Here is a 19,753-nt window from a genome sequence, read left to right on the forward strand (position 1 = left end):
TGGAGCATTTGCAGATAATTTATTGATGTTTGGGAGAAATAAAAGCCATCTTAATATTACACACAATAAACATAAACACAGCTGCGGAAACAAGCCTGACAAATGTTTGCAGGAGACGAAGAAGCAAACAGAGTGAGAATTAACTCTTCACATGCGCCAAATCAGTCTGTCATTATCTGCTTGTGCACATTAGCAAGCTGCACTGTTTCACTGCACTGGAGCTAAGAGTAGCTGATCACACATCCCTTCAGTGTCTTCATGCATTTATAACATTTGTAAAGTTAGTTTGCAAGTTTCATCTCTAAGTCATAAAAAAGCAATCAAAAAATACATTTCCGTATCTCCATTATGGCAGGAAAACCTTGCAATTACAGCTTAGATGTGTTTTCCTTTAAATTAAAAAACATATTTTTCATTGTGGGTCAAGGACTTGTGAACCCTCTCAAAGCTTACCAGACGGTGTGAAAAAAAGCTAAAAACAAGGCTGTTTTTGAGGTTTTGCCCTGACAGCCTTAAATATTCATCCTTACAATACAAACAGTCAAACACTGTATGTCTCTGTGAAGGCAGAGTAAAAGAAAATGTAATGCAGAATGATGGCGGTTCATGTCCCTGCGTGACCCCACAAGGCAACCCGCAGAAAGAGTCAGACTTTTAGTCCAGAACCAGCACACAAATTCACTGAATAACGAACCAGAACAAAAGCACAGACTCAGTGGGCTGCTGAGGATCAGGACTGAGGAGTGACTGTTGTGTGTTTAGCAGTTCAGGTCCAGAGGCAGGGCCCGGGGCAGAGGCACGGCTGTCTGACGTCTGCAGGCCTGATCACCAGGTCTTTGACCACCTCCACAGTCCCAAACACAGGGTACAGTTCCTCTGTGAACTTCTCAGTGTAGGTGTACAGGTGGGAGCGCTTCTCCACGTCGTAGAAAGACAGCTGGCCCTGCTCATAGTCCAGGTACACCCCTACCTTCCTGGGCACCAGGCTCTGTGACAGCGGGGTGACGGGCACTGTCAGGGCTTTCAGATCTGTGCCCCTCTCAAGACGGAGGGTCAGGTAGCCTGTTTCCGTGGTGAGCGGGCGGAAGCCCTGCCTCACCGCAGACGCCTTGGCCACGCCCAACCGCCAATCCCGCTCACCCACCTCCACCTCCCAGTAGTGGCGTCCAGAGGAGTAGCCCTCCTGGCCCACTGCACACCACCAGCCGTCGAAGCGTCTTGGGCATCGTGGGACTGCCCGGCGCTCCAGGCCGCATCGCATACGCTTTTCATCACCGGAGATGAGGAGGTCTGGGTTGGCTGTGTCAGAGTCCAAAGTGACGTTCTCTGTGGAGTTACACACCAGGAAGATTACAAATCTGGTGACAGATTATAAATGAGGAACAGAGATTATCTGATTGTAAATGGTTTTCATACCTGCGGCATCGCAAATCCAGTTCCACACTGTAAAAAGAAGGAGAGAAACTCTTTAAAGCTGCTGTACTCGTCATGTTTTATATTATCAGTAGATCAAATGACTGTGTGTAATGTGTAGGGAGTCACTCATAGTGATGGAGCCACAGAGAATCATCACCCACCTGCTGATAAACCCTGTTTACACCACCTACTCAGCACCAAACAGCAGACATGCAAAGCTAGGAGCTAGCTGGTGACCATAGAGGAGCATTTAGCAGCTAAATACCCAGATATTTTTCTCAGTTGACAGAAACCAAAAGTTAATAATGGACTTACATTTTTTTCTTATTGACCTAAATCTACTACAATTGCAAATGTCATTTTTCATAATCAAATATGATTAAAGGAATATTTCCTCCCTCAAATGAAAATTTGAAAAGTTTAATTTGAGAAGAAATCACCTCCAAAGTGAACAAAGAATCCAAAAGCAGAGAAAATCCTTGATGAATCTAAGTCATGAGTTTCCGCATTAACAACATCAAAACTTTATCACATCTGTTTACAAACTCACACCGGCTTGTGCAGTATCATCCAAGTCTCATTTATCCAGTCATATGCTCAGTACTTCCCAAACAGACAGCCCTTTCTGACGTGGAGCTGAACTAAAAGTGAAATTTGTCTATGCTCACTCCAAAGCCAGACTCCATTGACAAAAACAGTAATTTTACCTCACTGAACATGGGAGCTGAGGGTCTACCAATGCCTTGATCAATTAGTTTGTTTGTGTTATTGTGTGAATATGGTGTTTTAAAGGGTTAGTTCGGATTCACCAAAGTCACACAATAACACATACAAATGATGGAGGCAGTGGTAGACCAGCAGTTCATACGTTCAGCGAGGTAAAATTTCTGTTTTTGTTAATGAAGTCTGGCTTTAAAGAGAGCACACATCATTTTCACTTTTAGTTGTGCTCCCCATCAGAAAGCTGTACTGAGCATACGACTGGATAAATGAGACTTGGATTAAACTGCATGAGTTGTGCGAGAGTTTATAGTAGAGTTTGATGTAGTTTTGATGTTGTTAAACGTGGACCCCTATGCTTTCAATTCATCAAGAATTTTCTCTGTTTTTGAATTGGTCGTTCACCATGGAAGTGTTCGAGAAAAACAAAGCTTTCCTTATGAATTCAACGTAACACTGGGTGAGTAATTGATATATAAATGGTCATTCGGGGGGCAAAGTATTCCTTTAAAATGTCAGTAGCTGCAACAATTGATGTTCAACCAACCAGCTTTGGTCAGTGCATGTTATCATTATCAAGGTGAAACTCAATATATTGTAATATGACAGTAGATTTAGATCAAATCACACAGCCCTGGTCAACATATTAACCAATAATGAAACTAATCATTAGTTGCAGCCCAACCACAAACATGGTGATTTCATTTCAGGGTAATTCTTTCAAACAGCTGTGAAGGTTTCTACTCACCACTGTGGGGAATGTAACGGACAGCATCTGAAAGAAGAAAGAGATTACCGTGATTACAAAGAGACAATCAAGTCTTTCATTCATCACCCAAATCTTCCCTCATGCTCCTTTCCCTACTTGCTTCCACTATCCTTTGATCACATATCGATCCTCATTAGTGCTAATGAAAGTGGCTCATCAAGGTTCACTCCTGCTGAAGAGGCTGATTAAGTGCTACTGTATGCATACATGATGTTATTATCATGAGCAGTCCACACATCATGGATGGCTCTTCAGCATTGTGACTGCTGATTGATTCATTGTCTGCTTCTTTATCTTTTAACGCTGTCTTAAATTAACAAGAGATACTTCAAATTCTCTCACCGGTCTTCTGGCTCTTCTGCTTTCTCACCAGCCATTGCTTTGTCACGTCCTCCTGAACATTCACACACACACACATACAGACAGACAGTTAAACATAAAGATGATGCAGGCCAAGGTGAGTTTTACAATGAGATTAAGAGATTAACCTGATTGGATGTCATGCAGCACATATACATAATGATTCACACTGTTTACACTTTGCTAATTTTTCACCCCTCCAATCCTCTCAACTTTTTAATTCAATTTAATTAGCACTTTGCTCATCCTATCATTTATAGATTCAAGGTAATGAATGTCTTCTTTGGTCTGGAACAAGACAAATATTCAACACAATCTAATCAGGGAAATATTGTGACAGACATCCAGACCTTGACAGGGCTGTCGGCGTTCATCACGGCCAGCATGACAAGCTCCATGGCTGGGAGCAGGTTGGGGAGACGCCCCCTCTTCCACTGGAACTCCAGGTCATCTAGCATCATGAGCACAGGCTCACCTGGCCAGACGGTGGGCTGAGAAGAATGAAACAATGAACGCAATCAGTGTGTTTACTTTAACTTGTGATCATAGCTCCAGCATGCTCTGAGTATGATGGGATGACTGTCAAGGACAGGGCTTAGCTTAATCATCTTTATCAAATTCAAGGAGGGAACTGGGTCAGACTTTAATCACCAACTAGCCACACAGGCACCGGAAGAACAAGCTGGCACACAACATCCTCGCCATCCTATAGTCACCTGAGGTCTGCTCTTAATCTCTCGCGTCCAGTCCATGATGACTCTTTTGTGGGCCCCCATGTCGCACTCCCCGCCTGCCTCCAGCATGCACAGGAGGTGTCCCTTCCAGTCTTTCTTCTCTGGTTTCTCATACTGGTATTCAGACAGGATGATCCTCGGCTGAACAAGAAACCACAAACAATGAAGGGACGGCTCACCTACCAACTGTATCACCATGCAGAAGTACGTGTGCATCCACTGCTTGCTCTCTTAGCAACACCGAGCTAGCTAATGTTACAGCTCAACAGAGGACGCTATTAATATTTATATCCCACACTGCTACCGCCCCAGCTTTTCATCCATGAGTAAATGCGTGCCAACAACACCAACCGTATCGCTGCACAGAAGGAAGCGTGCATCTACTCATGGACCACAGGCTCATTCTTGTGACATAACAACATTAATGGCGTCCCCTTTGGCTGAGCTGTATCGTAAGCTAGCTCAGAGGTGCTAAATGAGCCAGCTATAGATGCACGTTCCCTGAAGGTCAGTGGAAAGAAAATAGTTCCTACATGAAACCGCTCACAACAAGGTCTGTGGATTATCTTGATTAACCAGGTCATGATTTCTGGAAAGAGACGTTGCTGTTGAGTTTTTCCAAATGTGTTTTTTTGGCGCTTTGAGCACCACAAGCTGAGTGCCATGTAGTTCCATTATATTAGAGAGAAGGCAGACATCGCCAAGGCCAATAACCCCAACATTCTGCAACTCACAACAAAACTATCTAGACTGATAAATAGCACTACAGGGAAGAGGAAAAATATGTAGTTTCAATTTGGGGGTGAACTGCCCCTTTAAAGTAGCTTGACACAAATATAATCAACGACTATTTTGATAATCAAATGATTTTTGTGCAAAATCGTCAATTAAAAAAAACGTTTTAGCCTCTCAATTTTGAAGATTTCCTGCTTTTCTGTCTAGTATTGTATCAAACTGACTGTCTTTGGGTTTTGGACTGCAGCCCTACATTACAGCAACAGTGAAACATCCAGAAAGCATGTAGCTGATCAAGTTATTGACATAAACAGCACCAACTGCACACCTACGTACCTGTACTCTCTTCTCCAACACAGCAGCCCATTCCACAATGAAATCACGACACACACTGGCCGGCCAGATGTCCTCACTGGTCCAGATGTGGCCTAGGATGTTTGATCTCTGGGGTGAAGATTTACAGTACACAATACAGGTGAGATGTACTGTAAATGCATGTTTGTCTGTGACAGACAGAGAGCACAGAGGAGGAAAAGAGCTCACCTGGCAAATTTTGTTGAGCTCTCGGGCCAGTTCCATGATAAATAACTGACTCTCTACCAGTGGCTCCTTTTTCTCAAGTTTCACTTTCTTACGGGACTCCTGGAGCAAAGAAAGAGAAGATAAAAAGGTTAGGAAAAAATACAACTTGGAGTACATTATTGAGCAAGGTGTACAAATTCTGGGCTTGCAACACATTGTGCCGAAAAGAGTCATATAACCGTACCTTGAGTCGGATCTTGAGCTTTTTGGCCGGCTCGATAAGGAACTGCAGGCAGTCCTTCATCATGCTGGCAGCCGGAGAGAGAGGCAGATGCCCTGTGGTACAATAATAAAAAGCTTTAGTACACTGGCACACACTCTGTCAGGAGCTGGAGCTGAAGTGCAGCTGACTGGGCTCGCGTCGCCCACACAAATCGATGAGAGAGCAGAAAGCGGTAATTTATGAGAGGTGGCAAAAGGTATATATGCGTGTAGGGAGAGAGAGAGAAGCACTGCAGAACTTTCATCACAGCTCTGCACTACGAGTCCACAGAGAGCTCATTATTAGGCACTCTGAGCTATCATTAGGCGAGGAAGAGGAGGGAAAAGAGGACCCACGCACTGAGTGAAAAGAGACAGCCCACCCACTCAGAACACACACAAAACCACAAAGTGAGAGGCACATTGTAGAAACAGGCAGAAAATATTGCACAGTAACAGGATTTCCTGGCGTGTGTGGGTCGATGCATCTTGATCATGGCCTTGAAATTGGAAATTTATTCCCAAGGAGATCTGAGACAGCAGCGCAGAGCACTTTTAAAACACTGCGGAGGGTGCGGGGGGAGTGTTGGACCAGTTTGCTGTTGATTCAGCAGTCCACCCCTGTATGCCAGTTTGATGCGCTGAGGGGATTTACTGTGCTTTCTGTGATGTATTGTGGCAGCTGAGCCAAAAGATGCTGCTATTGGCTTTTCCAAGGAATTAAGAGAATGTATGGTACTGAGAATTTGGAGACTCTGGCACAGAAAATACATCCAACTGAAGGACTAACAGTCAGGGCTGAAAGTTTACCTTTCAGTGAGTGGTATTAGACTAATCTGTGAGGAGAGATGATACATAAATGAATGCTTTATTACATTTTGTAGATATGTCCCCTATGATGATGATCACTAAGTACATAAGGGCACACTGTGGTGAACCTTTCCACGTAATTGAATAAGCCTGAGATAGTTTTGTGTCAATACAAACAGTGCACTGAGGCTATGGCACGTGCTGGAAAGGAACAAACATATGGAGCTGTGCCACTCAGCCTGTTAACTAATTAAACAGATACACTATACCTCAGTTTGAATTACATTTCAGAGTAAACAAGGTTGGAAATATTCCATGACACGACCTATCCATCAGACTGTGGAGACAATACTCACTCCTGGTTAGATAGGGGGTGTATTTTTGGCAGTGAGAGGAGAGCATGTAGGAGGCAGAGGAGCTGTGTGTGGTGGAGAGGAGCTGAAGATTAGAGGAAATCCAGGATTACCTCCGCGGCTATTGCTGTGCAAACCAAGGTAGTGACTTTCTATATTAGGACTGACAGACCAACCTCTGCCTGCAAGTCTGCATCAAAACAAACACACTATATTAGCCTGTAACATATAGGCCTACACATACATAACAACGGGCACATAATAGGAACACATATATTATTTTATGATACCTAAATGAATGTTAAAAATATTTACATAGGCTACTTTTGGGATTAGTCTCGGTTGTCTAAAAATATATAATTTTCAAATGTTTATGCTACAAAATAAAGATGAACAAATAAGCTGCCGTCGTGGGCATGAGGCTGCTCTCCAACAATTACTATCAGGCTAATTATTTTATTTAATTACGCCCTGCGGCGCGTTTCTCTGCCAAATTTTGACGGTTTTTTGAAAGAAAGTTAAAGTCTGACCTTGTTACGGGAAAATTTTCCTTTCCGCAGATAACTTTGCGCTGCTCCTCTGTGATGTTTTCGCCAAACACGGATTCATTTAGTGCTCGGAGATCCTTCAGAGATGCAGCACACTTCAACTGCAGCACGAGAGGTCCTGAGCGCGCGCTCTTATCTGCCTCCGCCTCCACTGTGCTGCAGTTTGAGAGAAGTACCGCGAGAGGTCGCCATAGCTGCACTGAAACTGACGAGAACACGGGTATCTTCTACCAGGTAATCTCACTGTCTGTCTCTTGTGTCTTTTGGTTTATTTGACTAAATTAAACACTTTACAAGTTAAATATTTAAAGCACCATTAGCCATTTTAAAATGCTTACGTTATCTCGTGCTGTGGCAGTGCGGTTTCGGACATATTAAGCCATAAATAATTAGCTACAAGAAGAAGTAAGTGGATCATGTAAATTGAATGAATCTCTTCAAGGGGCAATGCATTGGCTGTCAATATCTGTAGGGGAGACCGGGGTTGGTTGGCACACTTTTCACTCTTTCTATTGTACATTTATGATATTTGCAAAATGTCTAAAATGATCAAATGTGTTTTGTTTGCAGACAATACGAATTTATTTAGCTCTTGTCAAGATTTAGAGCAGCATCTGGAGACCGTGGAAACAGAATTGAAAACATTGGTTTGATATTAGTAAGTTGCTGTTAAGTTTATTTATTTGCACTCTTTAGATTCTTTGATATTCTGTATTTTTTTGTTGGAGCAAAATTACCACAGTGGTGAATTTATGTATACACAACAGACAAAAAAAAAGTATATACACAAACAAATATGTAAAGAACAAAGCAAACCAAAAATTACTTACACTGAAAGTAACATAATTATCAATTGTTGTATGGGAAATCTGTTGAATGTGAAATTGATTAAATAAGTCAATAAATAAATTAATAATGATATTTATAACAATAATGATAATAATATTATAACAACAACAACAACAACAATAATAATGATTATAATAATTCATATGTTGAAAAATAATGAATGAATATGTGATGAAAAGGGAGTGACGAAAAATTAATAGAAATAAAGTAAATTAATAAATATTCAGCTGTTGTAGTATAAGGTTGGGAGGGTCCAGCAGATGTTGAGGGCTGGCGACTCTATACTTGAGGTATGTGTAGGTGTGTGTAGGTGGAAGCAGTGGTGTCACTGGCAGTAGGGGGAACTCGTGTGTTGAAAAAACTAAGATTAGAACAAATGCAAAACAAAGATGGGTGAAAGGAGTTAATTTGTGGAATCGTTTTTTCAAAGGAAATGAAAATGTGTAACATCCTTGACAGATCTAAAAATTATATATTTTAAAAAACATGATTAACAAATATAAAACAGAGTTATGAACACCAGTGTGTGTATATGAATATTTGTCTGGAACTGAAGGGTACAGCACAAAACTCTCAATGTATGAAGGGTAGGTGCAATAACCTAAGGCTTCAGCCTACACCTATTTGATCAGAATAAATTGCTCTGGATTGTCACTGCTTCAAAAAGTAACGACTTGTTATTGTTGTTATCATTTTTTTCTGTGTAGAGCTATATGTACTAAACTAAAATAAACTCTGCTTCCCTGACATAATTTGTCAGAATATTTTAACTAGCAGTAAATAAAAGGTTATGGTCTCAGCTATAAATAAATATATTTTAATGTCTACAAATGTTTTCTAAAATGAGGTGAAATGCTGTGTATTTGTGCCAACCAACAGATCTGAATATAAATTCAAACAAAAACCAGAAAACATGAACATTAAATAGAATATCGGTGACCTTTAAATGGACAGAAAACCGCCAGCGTACCAACCAACCCCGGTCTCCCCTAAAGATGTAGCTGTGTTTGCCTACTTTTTTTCTTTCTTTAAATAGGCCTACCTATTCAACAATCCTTGGGTTATTTCAAACACGTAGGCCTAAAAAGCCTCACACTGCAGCAAAGCAATGCTCTCGTTTACCTGTTTTCAAAATCTAAAATAAAATATTGGAAATTAAAGCTGGCGAATTTGAAAGTAAGATTTCAGTCTTCACCTCACACTGTGTCATTGGAGGCAGCACGACCGTTTATATTGTTGGAAGCAGAACAGCAGATGTCACTACAGCCAATAAACACGTCATATCTTACTGTATTTCATTTCGAGGCACAGAGAGCGTCTATAAGCTCCTGGGTCCAGGTATCACTGGATAATAATTCATTTGTAACCGGTATTCCCGACATGTGTTTGATCATTTCATTGTATGCGTCTGTTCCAAAGATACACACTATATGACACGGTGTTAAATCCAGCTGTCCGCCCTCCGTGTCTCGTGTCTGTGCTGGCTTCTGTGTGATGGGAAGGTGCCTCGGTATGTAAGGTACCCTACACGGAAGTGTAATTACAGCGCGTGTCGCTGTGCGTAAATGACAGGAGGTTTTGTGTGTCTGTTTGTGTGTCAACGACAGCCTCCGATCACAGCTGGTCCCCAAACATGGCACCAAAAGACCCTCTGCTTGCCACCCTCAAAGGTAAGGAAGGATACATGCAAACATAACGCAAACGTACTGTTTTGGATTCATTACAGCTGATCGATTAGTCCAGCTTTGCGCGCACCAAAACTGTCTTGATCATTTGAGTTTTTAATGCACAAAATATTTTTAACAGGGCATACGTCAGTCGGTTTGTCTCCTGCACAGCCCCTCCTGTGAGGGTGCTGATGTGTGAAATGTCGATGATCACGCACGCAGATTGCATGAAAAACGTGTATTTTTGGCCACAGTCACGCGGAGCGACAACAGATCCACAGTGAAATGCGTGTTTTTGTCCCTCCCAGTGTGTGTGCTGAACCTGCAGTCACATGGAGAGACGGTGTCAGACACCAACCCTCACCTCGCCTCCTGCTGTGAGCTTCTGGAGCTGGTCCTCAGGAAGGGGCTCCAACGTCAGTATCCCTATATGTGCAAAATACCATATTTGTGTATTTGTAATGATCTTTACCTGGGCTACATACTGCTGAGAGTTGCTATATTGCAAATTGTATATCTGGCACACGTATTTCAGGATGTCAGTTTATGCTTCAAGTGGTTGTAATGGTATACAAGCACAATATTTGGGTACGTAGTTTGATGTATTGTGAATATGTTAATAATAAATCATCTGAAGCACTACATGTGAAATAGGTTTTTGCAGTAAGAACTGAGTGTGTGTCCTCTCTCCAGAGCCGGTTCTCAGTCTGGTACAAAGAGACTACTGGCACTGTTTTGAACAGCTTATCCACCAAGATGCCTGCGGCAGGTAACAACACCTTGCTTAGATTATATGATTTTCAACAGTCATAACTTTACACTATAACAGTCATTACTCCAATGGAAATGTCACAATTTCCAGGGGCGGAGCAGGGAGGTGGCCTCTGGGGCTCTGGCCCCAACTGTTTTCTCAAAAGCCCCAGATCTATGCTGTTCCCCGCAGAAACCTCTGTCTGCCTCATATTCAATTCAGAGGCGAAAACCACATTTACTCGGCATTGTCGGGATCCTTGATTGGCAATTAGAGCAGCCCAGATTATTATGGGATGGATATTTAACCCTTTATGACCTGAGCATGGCTTTATTTCTTTCAAAAAACATGGGAAGAAGGCACTGAGCAATGAAAGACAAAATGACCCAAAAAAAAGAAAAATCAGCAAGAAATTAGTAAAAAGAAAAAATTGAAAACAAGAAAATTTAGACAAAGAATAAATTTAAATACAATGAATAGACTAACAACAACAACAAGGACATCTTATTCAAACACAAATCTCTTTTTTTGAAATATTGGTTTCACAATAATATTGTATTGGTAAATCAGTTATTCAATAGGGATGGTCTTCTTTTTACTTATGAAGAGTTTATGTCAGAATATAATATCCCTGGGCGGCACGGTGGTGTGGTGGTTAGCACTCTCGCCTCACAGCAAGAGGGTTGCCGGTTCGATCCCGGGCGTGGGAGCCCTTCTGTGCGGAGTTTGCATGTTCTCCCTGTGTCAGCGTAGGTTCTCTCCGGGCACTCCGGCTTCCTCCCACAGTCTAAATGAATGGTTGTTTGTCTCTATGTGTCAGCCCTGCGATAGTCTGGCGACCTGTCCAGGGTGTACCCTGCCTCTTGCCCGATGTAGCTGGGATAGGCTCCAGCCCCCCCGCGACCCTCAAGAGGATGAAGCAGTTAGAAGATGAATGAATGAATGAATAAACAAGTAAAATAAATAAAAAAGAATAATGACAAACAAGGAAATCAAGGACATAACCAAGAGAGAATGCTAGAAAATTATAATACTGTAACATAATTTTAAAATATATTTATATATTATAATTGATGTTGTTTTCCCATAACTTTCTCTTTTTCCCTATTTTTTAAATTTAAATATTTTCCAAATGTACTTATTGTGATAGTTATTATTTTGTAACTGTTATTATTATTATAATTTGTAGTGATATATATATTTTGTTTTGTATTGTTGTTTTTTTTGCAATCTGTGGGACATTTCTTACCAAGTTGCTAATACTGTGTTTTTGGGGGGAAAAAAACACACCAATTTGCTCAGGTTTCAAAGGCAGCTTTTTCAACAAAAAAGCTAGATTTTGATGCTTTTTCATGCTCTCTGACACCTTATTTATATTCAAAGCACAACAAATTCCATTGTGAATTAATTTCTTTTCATTGTGAAGTAGAAAATGGTCAGTGGGCCACCCTGCATCTGGCCCATGGGCCGTAAGTTGAGTATCACTGCTCTACAAGATGAGTTTTTATTCTGCTACTATCATGTTTCTCCCAAATGATGCATTCTATTATCTCAAATGGCTTAAAGCCCCTGACTTTCTCAACCCTTGTTAATACCTGTTTTCTGTGCTGATGTGCTTGTGTGTAGGCTGTCCGCCCTGTCCTTGGTGGTGGAGCAGACCAGAGTTTGCAAAAAGCTGCTCTCAGCTCAGGGCCGAGGCCGCTACCTGCTCAGACTGGCCCTCAGTCGCAAGACATTACCACAGTTCATCACACACCTGCTGCACACACCCAGAGTCCTTGAGGTCAGATACATGGACCAAATTCATTCTCTGTGACACATTATACTTAGACATTGATTTTCTGGTTATGCTTGTGTATGTCTTTTCCTGGCACTGTTAGGTGCTCTGGGCAAAGTGTCCACCAAATGTGTCCATTGCTGAGTCTCACTAATAGACTAAAACAGCTTTTGTTCATACTGTTTCTCCTCCCTCCAGTGGTACAGTCCGACAGTGTCTATCCTCAGGAATGAGGAATTTTTGGGTGAGGCTTTTTACTTGATCAGATTGTTTCCACCAAACACTGAGCAAAGACAAGGAAACTCTTGTCACCACTGGCACTCATTGTAAAACATAAACAACACTGTTTTCTCTCTTCCAGAGCCTTTCATGTCGCTGCTACTGGTCCTCTCTCACATGGAGTTTAAACTCAACATGGAGGTCAGTTCAGCTCCTTTATCTACACCTTTATTTAGTCAACTGTTTTTTCAAACCACAGTGAATTCAAATGGCTCCATACTAACCACCTCTTGTCTCCTTTCACAGAATTGCAGTTTTCTGGATGAGAGCTGGCTCCTTCCGGTAAAAAACAGTGATTATTGTTTGGTAACTCACAGCATCATAATGTTATTATGGTTTTGGTGGTCATGGTAACTTTAAGATCCCTGGAAAGCCGTTAAAGAAATCTCACAAGCAGGACACATTGCAGTGAGATAATGGAAATTGGACTCCCTCTGTTAATTGTCTGTATATGTTTCTAGGTGTGTGAGACATATGAAGTAGTGCCCTGTCGGGAGGTAGGGTTGGTGTTGAGGTTTGTGTCTTACACTCTACAACGTACCTCTTTTCCATCAAGTATAAATGGACCTGTTCAACCTACTGCATCATCTCCCACCTCTGCCTGTCTCTCAGGTATCTCCATGGGCGTGTCTTCGTCCTCGAACTGACAGCTGGTAGTCAGGCTCATGTCGACAAGTTTATCTGCCCTGGTGACATCATTGATGAGATCAATGGGACCTCACTGAGGAATTCCAAGAATGGACAGGTATCCTAAAACATGCAGTTATAGAGACCTGTGGCAGGAGGCATTATGTTTTTGAAATGTCTGTCTGTCTGTCTTGCTGTCTGTCTGCATGTCCATCCCATTTGCAATCTCCTGAAAGAATGCCTTGAGGCAATTTCCTAAAATTTGGCACACATTCTCATGAATGCGATATCTCAGGAACGTGTGGAGGGAATTTGTTTAAATTTGGCACAAATGTCCACTTTGACGTGAGGTTGAACTGATTAGATTTTAATGGTCATGGGTTAAAGGTCACTGTCACCACCCAAAACATGTTTGGTGCCATAACAGCCATCAGAACTTTATTGGTGTGTACTGACTGCTTGATAGACACCTCCCTGAATCTACTGTTGGTTTTGTGGCACCAGTTAGGGTGGGACAACTTACACTTTATCATTTTTTTTTTATTACATGTAATTTGCACTGTGACATTGCACAATTCCCAGCACAGCTGCTCCCAACCTGAGCAGAGCTCTAATCAGTCAGAAAAACTGAAAACACCTTTGTGGGTGTGAAGGACTCTTTTGTTAACCTGGTGAACATGATTCCATGTATTTTACTAGAAGGAGTGTATTGCTGAAAGAAAACATCACCAAGAAGAAATAAATCACCTGTTGTTAAATTCTTATGTTTTCTGGCAAAAATATAGAATTCAACGGAATACTTCACCCCCCAAATTACCATCTGTAAATCAATTACTCCCTGTGTTAGACTGAATTTGTAAAGAAAACTTTGTCATTCTTGCATGCCTTCGATGAACAAAGAATCCAAAAACTGAGAAATTTTTGATAAAAAGAAGTCATGTGGGTCCGCCTTTAACAGTAGCTAAACTATATTTTTTAAAAAATCCATTTACAAATTCTCACACAGCTCGTGCAGTGTTATCCAAGTGGGGTGACATGCTGCAGAGAGATGTGGATGGGAATTGAGCCCACTGCCACTACAGCAAGGCCACAACCTTTGCACATGGGGCGCCCGCTCTACCAGGTGAGCTAGTGAGCGCCCCAGTATGTACACATCCTGTGCGTATTGTCCCAGTGATGGAACCAATGAGACACAGGGTAGACACACCCTTGACAAACCCTTTAAGCATTTTCATCACTTTGAAAAACCTGCCGCTCTCAAAACAATGTTCACGCATACTACTGGACAAATCGTAGAAGTTGTTGTACGTACAGTTACAATACATTCTCTGTTTTTTTACCAGGCAGGTGTCGTTCTGTCTCGTCTGAAGGGCTGCCCTCTGTCCATCAGCGTTCTGCGGTGGAGGGCTCAGGATGGGACAGTGTATCGGCCCATTATCAAGCTCCTGCGGGCCCTGACGACAGAGAACCCCACCCTGCAGCTTGGTCCTGCTCCCTCCCAGCAGTCAGCCAACAAAGACCAGAGAAACTCTCCGTCACAGTGTCTCAAAGAGGGAAGGCAAGTTGGTTACCAAATTCTCAATGATGATTTCAGGCACATTTTGCTAAGTGTGCCCCTGACATTAAAACACTGACGCACCTCTCTTCCACAGGATTGTGTACATTGTGCAGTATTTGGGAAAAGCAAGCATTGGAACGGTAAATAATTGCTATTGTTTAATATTTAATATGCATTCAGTCTTTGTGTATATATGTGTTAAGCCCTGTTTACACCTGGTATTACCATGTGTCTCGGTGAATTGATCAGGGTGGAAAGCTCTAAATCTGTTCAAACCTAGCATTACAATGCTTTCTCCATATGCATCACAAGTGGCCACTTGTGATCAGATCTCACATTCTTGCTGTATATGAAAATAAAACATACACCATTTATGTTTGCAGAGGCCAAATGTGTTGTTTTTAACTGGCAGGAGGCAGCACTGCACTTACTGCGCCTGCAATGCCAGGAGTTAGAAGAAGAAAAACAAGTAGTTTGCCAAGGCCTTGGCATGCAGGCAGAATGAAAACAGTTTCTTATAACATGAATGTATAAATAAGTCCCTTTTTATCGACCAATCACGCTGACGTGACACGTACAACAACAATCACTGAGTTAGAACTGCCAATTGATATGAGTTACGGAGATAAGTGAAGTTGGCATGGTTTTTTCCTGTTGTCAGTAGTGAGACTGTGCTGTGATTGGCTTACAGCTCACTTGCAGCGGTTAGGGCACGGAGATCATAGTTAGGGCTAGTACTAGCCAATCACAGCACTGCAGGATAGACATAAAAAAAATAGTGGGATTCATAATGATGTGCGTCTCAAGATCCACCGAGGACACGTTGGGCTCATTCACACATGTAGCTGTCCACCTGTGATCAGACCAAGATGCATGTAAGTAGCAGGTGTAAACAGGGACTTAGTCTTTACTCTGTTAGTACTGATAACTTGTCTTATCCTCTTTTAGTTTGGGGGCAAGGAGGTGCTACAGCAGGGCATTAAAGAAGTATTGCAGAAAAACCTGCCTAGCAAGGTAATGACACTGCTCTACTGCCTCGGGGCACGTTGGCCTCTGTCATCTCTGCAAGGTGTTTGTCAACATCAACATGCACTCAGTGTGTTTTGTCTCACAGGAAGTGCTCTTAGATATGAAGGAGACGCATTTGACATGCACAGATAGAAACAGTAAACAAGTGAGTAACACCATATGGTATCTGTCAAAATTAGTGTTTATGTACCTTTTTGCTTGTGTTTTTCTGGCAGCATTTATATTCTTTTGAAATGTTTTCACCAGGAGCTGTTTGAGCATCACTATCCAGAGATTTCATGTGTAGGAAGATATGGTCAACCAGACTACACAGTATTTGCATTCTGTGTGGCGTAAGTGTTAAATTTACCTACTAGACCTTTGTGGACCTACTATGCAAGTGATTTGAATAGAAGAAAAGCATACATTATATATGCAAGTGTTTTCCACACTTGCCTCCATAGAGACATGATGCAATACCCAGGCCATTATATTGGTTGTCAATGGCTGGACCCATATGTCATCTAAGCATGTGATTGGCTCTGTTCACAGAGACTCCCCAGAAACCCCTGAGTCAACAGGCTTCTGCTGTGTGGCACTAAGAGCCAGCAGCATCAAGGAGTGTGAAGAGGTTGTGTGCCGTATTGGTGAGGCATAGCAGTTAATGTGCATTTCATAATTTTATGATAATTATATAATTTTAAAACCCATGTGTTCTTCTTGCAGCTACTGGTTTCAAGCACACTGAATGGTTTGTATGATAACTCACCAGTGGCCAACTGTTCATTTGTAAATAAAATGTCAACAAGATCATGTAAACACTGTATTACTGACTGAATACAACCACAACACAAAGCATTCTACTCATAAAGACCTTTAATAGAAAGACATGTGACAACATTTTCATAAATAGTATTAAAATGTAGCTGCCAAGATTTTATGTCGAAAAACACGTAAAAAGCAGTCCAGAAAAATACAGGAGGGGTCTGCCATGCTCCCAGTCATTGAGTGCAGAGTATCAACTGTAGCAGATAATACCCTGATACTGCAGTGAGATCAGCTGAGCAAGACATGCTGGCATATTTGTGAGAAGTGGTAGATGAGTGATGAGACCCTGGACCCCTGCGGAAGATGTGAAGAATGCATCCTCGCTTCAAAAGACAACTCCATCCCCAGAGGGAGTCTGATACCCACAACTTAAGGTGGTGTTATGGCTGACACATGTAATGACCCATGATAAAATAAAAAGTAGATAAACCTACTGCACAACATTCCATACTATCCTAGGTGTACTCAGGCTTGTGGAATGATTGATGGCATTGTCCCAGTCTAAAATACAAAAATTCAAAAGAATTAAAAAAAAAATACCCAAGAAATAAAGTCCACAAAAATGGTTAAGTACGATAAATAGGATCATTTGTCTTGACATTGCTGCCGCCAGCTGCTTAGGCCCTCTCTCCCCTTATCCTGCGAGCCAGCTGGATGTCTTTGGGCATGATGGTGACACGTTTGGCGTGGATGGCGCACAAGTTGGTGTCCTCAAACAGACCCACCAGGTAAGCCTCGCTGGCCTCCTGTTAAGAAAACAAAAAGAGACTTTAGAGGCAAACCAAATACCCTTTATTTGTCCCACTGGTACTCAAGACTTCACTGTGACTAATTCCATGTGGTATTTACCTGAAGAGCGCCAATGGCAGCACTCTGGAAACGCAGGTCAGTCTTGAAATCCTGTGCAATTTCTCTGACCAGACGCTGGAAGGGCAGCTTGCGGATGAGCAGCTCAGTGGACTTCTGATAACGACGGATCTCCCTCAGAGCCACGGTTCCAGGCCTAATCAAAAACAATTATTCAAACATTATTCAAAACTGAATGACTGGTTGTATCAAGGGATACGTTAGATTAAGGACTGTAAGGCATAGTGTAAAAATCAAATACTTCACCTGTAACGATGGGGCTTCTTCACTCCTCCCGTGGACGGAGCGCTCTTCCTGGCTGCCTTGGTAGCGAGCTGCTTCCTTGGCGCCTTTCCTCCAGTAGATTTACGGGCAGTCTGCTTGGTACGGGCCATTTTGCTACAAACAGGACAACAACGAGTTGTATTAACTGCCTTTCGCTACTTAACGTGGTAGTGCCAAATCATACAGATCTGGTTTTATTTACCAAGCTAACGTGCTAACCCAGCCTAGCATACAAGCTTATACAGCTAGCATATAAGCTAAAGCAGCGCCCCTCCCCCTATGTTCCAACCACTGGGAGGCGTCTGGTTCGCTCCGGTAACGTTACGCTCCAGCAACACTACAGCCGACTACCAAACAAGGCCTAAAAATGTATATTAAAAAACAGACTACAAGTTGTTATCAGGCAAGTTTAATTGATAGAATCAGTGCTGTGCTATGCTAACAAAAACAACAATTTCGCAAGTTTATGGTCCCACAGCGACCAACAACAACGGCGTCAAAACACTCAGTCTCAGCCCAGCCACTCAGTCTTTCCTTTTCGACTTCGCCATTTTCACAGTTTCTCATTTCACCTCCAGTCGACATTGCCTCGATCCTGATCAGGCGACATTAGCTTACATTACATTATTAACTTAGCTAACAGCAATTTTTAGCCAACATTAATATTTGTGGTTAATTCCAACTAAGCCAATGTGATCACCAGGGTCTAGTTTCACTCAAAAGACCTAATGTTAACCGGTGACGTTGAACCAGAAACCGTAAGAAACGCCATTGTTCTATTTTTAGCTAATGCTAACGTTAGCAAGCCGCCATGTTAGCCTGTTTGCCGAACAATGACTGTAAACAGAAACTCGGTCCGTGAATACATAGTAAATTATGGGAATCGATTTCACGCATATTGCCTAACATTAAACAGCAAGGCGGTGATATTTACCTTTAGGACGTCGGTTGGGTCAAGGCAGGAGCCGTCAGTGATAGTCTTCCGTTGGTGACCGCGGAAAATGAAAAACGGTGTGCGTCGGAAAAGGGTTGAGGCCGAGTATATATACTTTATCGTGACGTCATTCTTGTGAAATACGACACGCTCATTGGTTCACCTTCAAAGCTGATGTCAGGGCAGATGCAGCAAGTAAGAAAAAGAAACAACAATGTTAAAGTATCCTAAAGACATCCGATATAAAAATAAGACTATCCTCCGTCACACATGGTTCAATAATAGAATATTGACAGTTGGACAATTTCTTAATAAAAATGGTTATCTGGTGACCTACAAAGACTTTCTGGATGAATCCAAAAGACCTGTAAATCCAAAAGTGTGTGCCATTGTTTTCGATGCTATACCAGAAAGTGTCTTTATATGTCTATGACCTGTTAATTTTGAAGATTGTGTGGAAAATATTTGTATTGTTGAAACTAATAAGCCTGTATTAAAAGAGAGGTGCTCAAACAAATATAATAAAAACTTCTTCATTTAATGATACACAGTGTGAGAAGCATGGAAGATTTATGATATATAAAACTATTTTAATATCTTTTTGATATTTAACGAATTATCTTTGAAGATGATACATAGAATTTAACCTGTAAAGCTTGTGTTGAAAAGATTCAAACTGAATATGGATAATAAGTATTTCTTATATATATTTGTTCCACTGTACATACACCAGAATGTTTTAGATTAATGCTGCCAACTTCCTTAAAAAAAATGAAGACAAATGTTGATGTTTTCTATATTTTGGTCAAGTTAAGATTGGCTATAGTATGTGGGGTTTTTTTGGTTGGTTTTGAAAATTTCATAAGAAAAATGGTCAGAAACCAAACTGACTTTCCAGCACTTTAATAATACGTTTCAAAAATATAGCACCATGTTATGTTCTGTTGTGTTATGTTAATTATGAACAAAAATCTATTAATACCTTTAATTTATTATTATTTTTTAATATGATGCATAAAACAAACTCTGGCATTACAAAATGAACATTTAATTATTATACCGTCTATTTTTTTTGTTGTTTTTTGTCTTTTAATTTTTTTATTTATTTATTGTTTT

At 41.4% G+C, this 19,753-nt stretch overlaps 3 protein-coding genes across 3 annotated transcripts; 1 reads left to right on the top strand and 2 right to left on the bottom strand.

The window, feature by feature from the left end:
- Nucleotides 1-9: 9 nt before the first annotated feature.
- On the bottom strand, nt 10-7,332 carry zgc:194990 (uncharacterized protein LOC568410 homolog). The gene is made up of 10 exons (XM_049563211.1): nt 7,211-7,332; nt 5,501-5,592; nt 5,278-5,376; nt 5,071-5,178; nt 3,982-4,140; nt 3,616-3,756; nt 3,248-3,299; nt 2,885-2,911; nt 1,417-1,443; nt 10-1,326 (listed from the first exon to the last, which is right to left on the bottom strand). Exons 2-10 carry the CDS (start codon nt 5,561-5,563, stop codon nt 767-769), a joined length of 1,236 nt encoding a protein of 411 aa, XP_049419168.1. The 5' UTR covers nt 5,564-5,592; nt 7,211-7,332; the 3' UTR covers nt 10-766.
- Nucleotides 7,333-9,494: 2,162 nt separating this feature from the next.
- Nucleotides 9,495-17,186, top strand: si:ch211-250n8.1 (uncharacterized). The gene is made up of 17 exons (XM_049563056.1): nt 9,495-9,587; nt 9,685-9,747; nt 10,053-10,160; nt 10,438-10,513; nt 12,122-12,278; nt 12,471-12,516; nt 12,634-12,692; nt 12,798-12,833; nt 13,013-13,065; nt 13,164-13,296; nt 14,522-14,736; nt 14,831-14,876; nt 15,685-15,750; nt 15,851-15,910; nt 16,012-16,097; nt 16,297-16,391; nt 16,471-17,186. The coding sequence occupies exons 1-17, from the start codon at nt 9,572-9,574 to the stop codon at nt 16,503-16,505; spliced, it is 1,350 nt and encodes a 449-aa protein (XP_049419013.1). The 5' UTR covers nt 9,495-9,571; the 3' UTR covers nt 16,506-17,186.
- LOC125880511 (histone H3.3A) lies at nt 16,603-18,762 on the bottom strand. The gene is made up of 4 exons (XM_049563057.1): nt 18,638-18,762; nt 17,686-17,817; nt 17,422-17,575; nt 16,603-17,318 (listed from the first exon to the last, which is right to left on the bottom strand). Exons 2-4 carry the CDS (start codon nt 17,811-17,813, stop codon nt 17,190-17,192), a joined length of 411 nt encoding a protein of 136 aa, XP_049419014.1. The 5' UTR covers nt 17,814-17,817; nt 18,638-18,762; the 3' UTR covers nt 16,603-17,189.
- Between the last annotated feature and the right edge of the window lie 991 nt (nt 18,763-19,753).

Source organism: Epinephelus fuscoguttatus, linkage group LG20, assembly GCF_011397635.1.
Source record: "Epinephelus fuscoguttatus linkage group LG20, E.fuscoguttatus.final_Chr_v1".
Classification (NCBI taxonomy): domain Eukaryota; kingdom Metazoa; phylum Chordata; class Actinopteri; order Perciformes; family Serranidae; genus Epinephelus; species Epinephelus fuscoguttatus.

Coding starts and splice junctions, on each gene's coding strand:
- zgc:194990 (XM_049563211.1), bottom strand. CDS start 5,563: ATGATGAAGGACTGCCTGCAGTTCCTTATCGAGCCGGCCAAAAAGCTC. Junction 1,444..2,884: donor CCGTTACATTCCCCACAGTG/GTGAGTAGAAAC, acceptor TTCTTTTTACAG/TGTGGAACTGGATTTGCGAT. Junction 1,327..1,416: donor CTGGATTTGCGATGCCGCAG/GTATGAAAACCA, acceptor GTAACTCCACAG/AGAACGTCACTTTGGACTCT.
- si:ch211-250n8.1 (XM_049563056.1), top strand. Junction 9,748..10,052: donor TCTGCTTGCCACCCTCAAAG/GTAAGGAAGGAT, acceptor TGTCCCTCCCAG/TGTGTGTGCTGAACCTGCAG. Junction 13,297..14,521: donor GGAATTCCAAGAATGGACAG/GTATCCTAAAAC, acceptor TTTTTTTACCAG/GCAGGTGTCGTTCTGTCTCG.
- LOC125880511 (XM_049563057.1), bottom strand. CDS start 17,813: ATGGCCCGTACCAAGCAGACTGCCCGTAAATCTACTGGAGGAAAGGCG. Junction 17,576..17,685: donor AAGAAGCCCCATCGTTACAG/GTGAAGTATTTG, acceptor GTTTTTGATTAG/GCCTGGAACCGTGGCTCTGA. Junction 17,319..17,421: donor CTGCCATTGGCGCTCTTCAG/GTAAATACCACA, acceptor TTTTCTTAACAG/GAGGCCAGCGAGGCTTACCT.